Source organism: Telopea speciosissima, chromosome 8 (assembly GCF_018873765.1).
Source record: "Telopea speciosissima isolate NSW1024214 ecotype Mountain lineage chromosome 8, Tspe_v1, whole genome shotgun sequence".
Classification (NCBI taxonomy): Eukaryota; Viridiplantae; Streptophyta; class Magnoliopsida; order Proteales; family Proteaceae; genus Telopea; species Telopea speciosissima.
The window spans coordinates 11,419,544-11,429,434 of record NC_057923.1 but is presented as its reverse complement, the minus strand read 5'-3'; the positions used below and the strand labels follow the sequence as shown (position 1 = coordinate 11,429,434).

At 38.5% G+C, this 9,891-nt stretch overlaps 1 protein-coding gene across 1 annotated transcript in view; it reads left to right on the top strand.

Annotated features, from left to right (window-relative positions):
• Positions 1-9,891, top strand: part of LOC122671418 — a 60,755-nt gene continuing 50,864 nt past the window's right edge. The window contains exons 1-2 of the mRNA XM_043868615.1: positions 1-423; positions 1,517-1,579. Of these exons, the coding sequence (XP_043724550.1) occupies positions 223-423; positions 1,517-1,579 (264 nt within the window). The 5' untranslated portion in view covers positions 1-222. The remainder of the gene's footprint in view (positions 424-1,516; positions 1,580-9,891) is intronic.

Below are 9,891 nucleotides of genomic sequence, written 5' to 3'. Positions count from 1 at the left end.
ACAAGAGGGCAAGACTGATAACTCTTCAAAACCCTCTCTGCCCGCGACTTTTATATAAACGGGTCGATTTCGTTGCTTTTGGATTGGTAAAGCTCGTGTCGATCTGCAAATCCCATGAAGCTCGTTAAAATGTGTTCATCGTCGTTACTCTGTCATGATTTGGTGTTATTCGATTTGATGGTGCTGGTTTCTTGATAGGGACTTGCAGTCACTTTGCTAGCCATGGTAGATTACGGAGGAAACCTTGAGAACGGATTGGCTAACAGTCGAGATACTCGATCTCAGTGGAACCCCCCGATTGAGACCGGAATTGCAAATTTAGTCGACAGGTTCTCTGGATTGGGTGTCCATGATTCTTCCAATGATAGTTTATTTCAGGTCATGAAGGCACTTGAAGCCGCTGAGAGCGCCATCAAGCAACAGGTTAGCGTTTCAATTTTCCTCAGTATTAGGCCAAAATTCCGCGAATTATCTGAAATTAGGTGTAATGCTCATACTTGCACCTGTATACTGAGACATGCTATTTCAATTATATAACCAATTCTATTAGGATTATCCGATGATCATTTCTGCTGAGCACCGCTGAGCAGGTTTATGACTGGTCCTTTTACAGTTCACTAGCTTTTTACACTCACTATTGGGAATTGGGTTCCAAAGGCATATGGATGGGAGGTTGGGCCTTCACTTTAATCTTAGTAATCAGGCATAGACTGTTGGGATCTATGGATTCAATCTTGGCCAAGCACATGTGAGTGCACATGCATACACACATGCACTCACTTTCACATTTGATGTACTCTAGGACGGATACGATTTGGCTTCGGGTAATTGGGTGGAACCTTGTATTTAAAATTGTGTCAAGGTTCATCAATTGTGTTGTTCATTTTATTAGGCAATTGTATTTCGGCTTGAGTAGTCTAGTGGTCTATTGAGTTTATGGTTGTTGGTTGTTAAGGCAACCTGAGGTTGGCTCTGGTTGGATGTAAGGAGTTGTGAAGTAGAATATTTTAAGAAGAGAACATCAACATTTATAAAAAATAGTAACACTTTAGACTGTAGTTTGAAGGTGAATTAAATATTTCATTTGCCATAACTTTTCTACAAAAAAACCCAGTAATTTAGCTGAAAATTTTACTTGCTATATATACTTATATCTTGAGTTAGTTGCACAGTCATTGTTGGTTAGAAAGTTTCCTTTTGCCTTTTTTTTTTTTTTTTTTTTTTTTTTTTTTCTTTCTTTTAAACCTTTGCATAACTTTACATCATGTTACATCCAACCAAGTTCAGCCTAAATATAATCATTATTTGTTTTCTTAAGCTTTTTGATAGTTAAAATGTATTAATATATTAATTTAATTTTAACGTTCAAGGTCTAGGGCTCAATTAACAGTAAGATTTCCCACCATTAATTTCAACTGGTTAATCATTGATAATATTTTCATGCCTGTTTCGTTCATATATCTTTTGATTGCTTGAGATGGGTGACTAACTATCAGCATGTTGTACATATTTCTAGGCAGAAGAGAGTAATTGTTTGAGGAGTGAAATTCAACGAAAAGAAGAACAACTAGAAAGATATGTAAGTATATTTATTTTCAGCTTCCTGTAGGAATAAAATTTATGTGTCATTTTTAGTTTGAAGGTGGAATCTAAATCCAACTCTGGCACACTCTCCCTGATAACTGTGCAACAATTGGACAGTTCATTAATACAACTCAACTTAACTCAGCCTCATAGTTGTCATGGCGGTTAGGCGACCCAAGGCGGTGGGGAGGGGCAAAATTCAAGGCGACGGCAACTAGGCGGCCAAGGCACCCAAGTCGAACAAGGCGCTTGGACGCCTAGGCGACGCCTTGACAACTTATCCCAACTACATATGGGGTCGGCTACATGGATCCACTTTCGCCAATCAATCTTATTCGAAGCCATACTTGTTACCAGTCCTAAGTCTTTCGTCACCGCTTCTCCTAGAGTCATTTTAGGCGTACTCCTTGCTCTTTCATTTTCTTCAGTCTGAATCATATCACTCATTACTGGAGAATTCAAATGACGCTGTAGAACATGGCCATACCACCTCAAACGAATTTCTCTCTACTTATCATGTATTGGAGTTTCTCCTAAATTAGTTCTAATTTGTCCATTCCTTATTTTATCTTTTCTAGGTTAGTACTCATCCATCTCAACATCCTCATTTCAGCCACTAATATTAGTTCATTATTCCTATAATATTAGATGTTTCTTGACTACATTATCTTTGATGTCTTAACATTCTAAGTAGATAATCCTGAAGTTATGCTTCTACCATCTGCAACACCTGTTCTGCCACACCTCTTTATTGTTCGAATTCCATAGGTATATTTGACATATCTGAAAATCTGGCATTAGTGCATTACTAAGAAATGCTGGCCAAAAATAGGATTTGCTAGCGCTCTGGTAAATAAAAAATAAAAAAAAAAACTTCTTGGAAATACACCATGTCAGTCTATTTGTGACCTTTCTTGCCTTCCGGTATGGGGATTCGCTTGCTGCTTTGATAGTCTCTCTAATGCAAGCATATCTTTTCCTATGATTCAACATGCTCTTGTAAAGGCTTGTTTCCATGGTGAGCTTTCTTTTAAGAAAACGGTTGTCGTAATTTCTTTTACCTGCATCTGTCAAACCCAACCATTTTGAGGATCAGACTTAAGCCCTTATCTTTTTGCGTTTATCATGAACGACCTAACCAAGAGCATTCAAGACGAGGTCCCGTGGTGTATGCTCTTCGCCTATGATATCATTTTGGTGGATGAGACAAAAGCAGGGATTAATACTAAGTTAGAGCTATGGAGAGCACCCTTGGAAACAAGAGGTTTTAAGATTAGTAGAACGAAGACAGAGTATTTGATGTGTAATTGAGGAAAGAGAGATACCACAAAGTGACTATTTTAGATATCTGGGGTCAATCATAAATAAGGAAGGTGACATAGAAGATGATGTTTCACAGAGAACTCAAGTGGGATGGTTGAAGTGGAGATGTGCGTCTGGAGTGCTATGTGATAGATGTATTCCTTTAAAGCTTAAAGGAAAGTTCTATAGGATCATTGTTCGACTGGCTATGATGTATGAGGCAGAATGTTGGGCAGTTAAGAAGTGTCATATTGAGAAGTTTTATGTGGCAGAGATGAGGATGTTAAGATGGATGTGTGGAAAAACAAGGAAGGATAAAGTAAGGAATGATCGTATCAGAGCTTACTTGGGAGTTGCTCCGGTCAATGACAAGCTCCGAGAGAGTCATCTGAGGTGGTTTGGTCATGTTCAAAGGAGGCCCTAGGGATGCCCCTGTAAGGAGGAGTGATATGATTCCGATTGATGGAGCTAAAAAAGCAAGGACAGGCCTAAAATGATCATAGGAGAAGTTGTGAGAAAAGACATGCATAGTGTAGGTCTTGTGCCATGTATGACCTCGGATAGAGCCTATTGGAGGGCAAGGATCCATGTAGCAAGTCATATTTAGTTGAGATTCTCCTGACTTACTGGTCTGTGCCTCTTTCCTCTTTCACTTTTCTTGTATTTTCCTTTGTTCATTTATCACTTCTCATCTCATTTTCCCATTCTTCTCAAAACTTTGCAGTTTTTACCTACTTTGTTTGATTGGATCCATGTAGCCGACCCCATTACGTTGGGATAAGGTTGAGTTTGTTGTTTATTTTAACAATCTTAAAAAAGTTCCTGTCCCACTTTGTTGAAAGGAAAGAAAATGCTTTTAATAAGGAGTACCTCTTCTAAGTCTCCTTTGCATTTCCATGGCAGATGTTGACAAGATCACAGATACTCGCTAATTTTTTTTTTTTTTTTTGGAGTGGGGGGTGGGGAGAGGAGAAATCTCACACACTCACAGCCAGGAGCTTAAGCCATTGAGAAGAAGATTACATAGGGGGTTCTGTTTGGTCGTTTACCCTTTAATGTTATGATCATTATTTATGAAAAAAACTGTACTATAGATATAAATGCAATGCAATTTTCAAATTCCAAGATTGATTAGCAGGGGCTTCCTTGAAGTCATCAAGGTTCGAAAACTCGGGTCTCGGAGGCATGCCCAGCCAAAAACCGAGACGAGTCGAGATCTCGGCGAGTTACTGCATGTTTTTTTTGTTGACTCGGACCCCCAACTCGGTGGGTTTTACACATATTTTGGGTCTGAAACTTGGTATTCAACATATTTTAGGCCATTTAAACACAATGGCATGTCCAGATTTTCTAAAAAATAAGTCAAAATATGAGTTTCACTTTGGACCATAGGTTGGTAGGCGACGAGTCGTACTAAAACAACCTACTCTACACATAATTTAGTAATACATAGCAAATTAGCAATCAAAACATTCAATTTAGTACATATCAATCAAAACATTCAAATAAAAAGTACATTACATCAATGTTCTCTGAATTTGTTACATAAAATGTGATCGAGTAATGAATTCTTCCCCATATTGATTCACAAAGAATTCCCATGTCATAGAATTGCTGAAGTGTTGCACATAGTGTGACACAGCCTCCATATAAGTGTTGTCATCAACATATACCAAACTCCCTATCCTAGTGTACATGGGAGGCTGTTGGTATGAGGTGTAAGATCCACTACTACTGTCATATTGAGTTTGAGGCGTGTATGGTTGGTTTGAGACTGGGAATATGTACCCAAAACCTGACCCAGTGCTTTGATTGTCAAACTCAACTGCTGACTGCCCAAACTGACCATAGCCACTATATTCAGAACCGGTGCTCTCCAGGCCATATTCATAGCCATGATGATGCTGAGATGAATGCCATGACTGATGCTCACTAGTAGTATCTATACTCATGCTTCCGAAACTTGTAAGCATGGTGTTCATACTGTTGTCATTATCCTGAGCATGTGCGTGTTTGCGACCCTTCTTTTTGTTGTATGTTTTAGTGTGGCCACCATGGTCTTGATCTTGAGTGGCATGCGTAAACTGAGACTCACCTGTGAAACGCACAGGGTCCTCCTGCGTTCCCACTTCATACTGGTACTGCTCGCGCATCCCCTCATGACGATCATCATAATAACCACCACTCTGCATGCCACCACCACCACCACCACCATCACCACTGTCATAATCATCAGCAGGACTTCCTACAGTAGGCTCAAAAGGTCTCGGTGACTCTGAATGTGCACGCTCCTCTTGTGACATATAGTCCTCAACGTCAGTACCGGTTACAGACGCAATGGTGGGGTCAGGCCTACCACCAGGCTGATCCATATCTGGTGTACCACGATCCATCACCCGCTGGAATAGGGGATCCTCATCATCATCAGAGTCGTCCTGGAAAATGTTGGACAGTTCAATGGGTTCTTTGTCATTGGCTTCAATTCCTTCACGTATGTGCCTCATCCTTAATCTCATATTGTAGTGCACATACACAAGCTGCTCCAGTCGTTCGCTACCCAACCTGTTCCGCCTCTTTGAATGTATCAATGAGAATGTACTCTAGTTGTGCTCGCATCCGGAGGATGAACAAGTTTGTGAGAGTACTCTCATTGCTACCTTCCTCAGCTTGGGTGAACTTGTACCATAAAACACCCACCAGTTGGCTGCATTGCAAATATAGAATATTAAGAATATGTACATTCTAAAGGGATAAAATTATAATTCATAAATGTAATATCATGCCACCTAGTAGGGTCTGACTTTTGTCTACCCTCCACTGCAGCTTGTCAACCAAAACTTGCTGAGGCCTCTCTGAAGTATTTGATCTGTTTTCATTTGAAATTTCAAACATTGTTAGAGACATTAGTATTTGCTATTTAGTAATTACATTCATAAACTAACTACCAAAGTACCAAAGTCCCATACTCTCACGTCATCATTGCAGGTAGCTTGTATCTTTGGATTGGGCTCCAACTTCTCAATAACAGTTTGAACTGCTACTAACAAATTTGTGTCTAGCCCAAGATCATGGGAGTACTGATACTTTGGATTCAAATAGTATGCTGGTAAAGTAGACACCACAAATATAATTTGTTAGTAACTTAATGCCTTTGGGTTTTGAATATGTAAATGTAAAAAAGTTTTAACAGTTAAAGTGTAAAGTATGTTGAACTCACCAGCTTTATGCAATGGATGACTCAAATGCTTCTCCCACCGCTCATCAATGATGTTAATGTAGGACTTTGCACTTCGAGGTATAGCAGTTCTAACCATTTTCTTCATTTTTTGAATGGCAGCATAAATGTGGGCCAAGGTAGGCTTCTTCTCTGTATTAACCATCCTCAGTACTGCCACCACTGGCTCTAATATGGCAACCACTTTATGCAAGTCTTTCCAGAATCCGTCACTTGCAATGGTCTGTTGTGCTGCCCTCCCTTCTTCTGACCTAGAACCTTGCCAATCCAACCATTGTTCACTTGCAAACATAGACCTTAGACTTATCACCTTCGTCTGAAAGTTCTTCAATGCAATGAATTGGTGGCAAATCGAGTGACACCATGCCTCACTAAATCTCCATTACATTTTTCCCTCAACAAGGTTAAAGTATAACCATGGTTATACACAAAATTTGTCACTTGTCTTGCCCTATTTACCACACCAGCCACCAAAGCTTTTTTCCCCATGTCCTTCAGCATTAAATCAATAGAATGTGCTACACATGGAGTTCAAAAGAGCCGGATCCTCTTACTCTTCTTATTCATCAACTTCTCTTCAGCCTTTTTAAAGTTGAAACCGTTATCCGTCACAATTTGGATAACGTTCTTTGCTCATATCTCGTCCACCACTTGCTTCAACTCCTTATACAAGTATGATGCATCCTTTACATGCTTTAATACATCGACAGACTTCAAGAATACAGTCTTCCCATTGCAACTCACCATGAAATTTATAATGGACAGTCTAGTAGGTCCAGTCCAACCATCAACCAAAAGAGTAATCCCATATGTCTCCCACATTGGCTTCAAACCATCAATGTATTCTTTCAGCTCCTGTACCTCTTGAGGCAAATATACATTATATAATTCATGTGGTGAAGGCCCCTTCCATCCTGGGCCAGCCCTCCCTGCAGCGTCAAGGAATGCATTATAGTATGTTCCTTGTCCTACATTAGCTGGAATGTCATTGTAAAACGTGAACTTGCTGAAGACTTTCCGTGCTTCCTCTTGTTTACCACCAAACATTTACGGGATGGTTGGCTAAACATTTACGGGATGGTTGGCTGGTAGGCATCTTGTTGCCTAAAAATTGTTGGATCCTGCTAAAAAATGGGATCTGGAGAATGTGCTCGTAGTCGGGTTGGGGGCTGTGGTATATTTCTTGTCCCAGTGCTTTTCCTCCTCTCATCTTCTTGCACTGGTGCAGCTGAGCCAGATCCACCAGCTCCTCTTGCTTGCTCATATCTTCTCACATTCTTCAAAATGCAAACTTTATCTACTCTCTGCCAAAGTCTGCTGGTAAATTCTCCATTCAGCTTCTGATTGAAACTCACCAGGTGGAGGCCTAAATTCAGTATCATCTCCTCCACGGACCTCTACACCAGGCCTTTTTAGTACTGCCTCATCAAACTGTTGTTGTATTCTTTCCCTCTCAACTTTCTTTATTCTTCCTCCTCTCAAGTGTTGTGCCATTGCCAGTTTCACTTGGGTAGGAACATTTGGGCATGAGGCAACATCCTTGCCTGTACCAGATAAATGTTGCTTTAACCTGGTGGCTCCTCTAGATAGCAACTTTCCACAATAATGGCATTTAGACTTCTTTTTGTCTTCGGACATCGGGACTCCATGTTGCCATGCTATATCAGACATTGTGTACAAAATGTCTTATATTTTACACTGTTACATAAAAAAGCATGTATTAATAACCATGGTTCACTTAAAGTAATGTATTCAAGACGTAAAGTATGCTATTCATAACTGTTAAACATAATGTCAAGCTACTAGAACTATGAAATAACTATCTCTTATTTATCCCCTAACCTTAATATTTATTTTTTAATTAAAAATAATATTTAAAATTTTTATTAAAAATATTTATACCTTAAAGTATAAGAAAAATATAATGTAATGATGTATTTGATACCATTTGAAGTTGAACATTATTTACATATGTTGTGCATAATTTTTCACAAACAACAAGTATTTTTCCTTAATATTATGTATATATTTTTAATTTTAATAATATTTTTATTAAATCTGAAAAATAAAATAATTTTTTTAATGGGTGAAAATAAAAAACTGACCCATGAGGCTAGAGAGCATCCAAAGTTGTTCAACTTATATGAAAATCATTTCCAAACAATCACTATTCATCTTATTTTTTTCAAATTTTTTTTTTCAAATAAATCATTTATTTTTCAGAAATAATAAAAAAAAAAAATTAATAACAGAAAAATAATTCCGACTCCATCAAGTGATAGATCGGCCAAAGTTGTTTAACATATCTCAAAATTAGATGAATCTATCAAGGATTGCACAAATTTTGTTGAAAAAAATAGATTTGGGAAAACGAGGGAATACCTTTGAAAAATCTTCAAATATGTGATGTTTTTTGCAATATTGGAGTTGAATCTTCAATTTAGTAGTTGAATCACACTTGAAAGTTGAAACCATGCAATCCATCCAAAATTTGAAGCAAAGAAGAAGAAAATGGAGTTTGGAGGTTTTTTTTCTAAGTTTTAGAGCTTTAGGACAGAACTCGCCGAGATATGCGAGTTCTGTCCAGGTTAGGTGGATTTAAATGGGGTAGATGGGTCAAGAATGGGTAAAGAAAATGGGTCAAACCCATATCCGAAACCGAAACTGAGATCTCGTCGAGATCTTGGCGAGAAATTGTAAAAAAATAATGCGTATGGTGTTTCGTCTCGGGATTTTGAAATACCGAGAAACTCGGCGAGATCTCAGCGAACCATGGAAGTCATCTTAGTTCCTGGGTACAACAAATTGGCTCGGCTACATGGATCCTTGCCCTCCAATCATGTCTAATTGAGGTCATACTTTATACAAGGCCTAAGCTATGCATGTCTTTTCTCACCATTTCTCCTAAGGTCATTTTAGGTCTGCCCCTGGTTCTTTTAGTTCCTTCAATTTGAATCAAATCACTCCTTCGTATTGGAGCATCCAAAGGCCTTCGTTGACCATGGCCATGCCACGTCAAACGACTTTCTCGTAGCTCTTATCATGTATCAAAGCTACTCCCAAATCAGCTCAAATATGATCATTTCTTACTTTATCCTTCCTAGTTTTGACACTCATCCATCTCATCTTCCTCATCTTTGCTACACTGAGTTTATCTTATATGATGTTTTTTAACTGCCCAACATTCCACACCATACATCATAGTTTAGTTATATGATTGTCTTGTAAAATTTTCCTTGAAGTTTAACAGGAATACATCTCACACAACACTCCGAATGCAACTCTCCACTTCATTTATCCTATTTAATTCTCTGTGAAACATTATCCTTTATATCATCTTCTTTATTTATGATTGAGCCCAAATACCTAAAATAATCACTTTGTGGAATCTCCTTTTCGTCAATTTTCATTACCTCATTATCCGTCCTAGTGTAATTAAAGTTACACACCATATATTGCGTCTTTGTTCTACTTCTCTTAAAACCTTTTGATTCCAAGGTTGATCTCCATAACTCAAACTTGGCGTTAATCTCTGCTTTTGTCTCATCCACCAAAACAATATCATCAGCCAAAAAACATACACCAAGGAACCTCATCTTAAATGTCTCTGGTTAAATCATCCACCATAAGCGCAAACAAATAAGGGCTTGAAGTTGATTCTTGATGTAATCCAATTGTAATTGGGAATTCACTACCTTGACCCCCGCAGTTCTTACATCTTAATTCTTGGGTAAGCCCATAAAAAAATTACTTTGGTGGGAAATAGACAT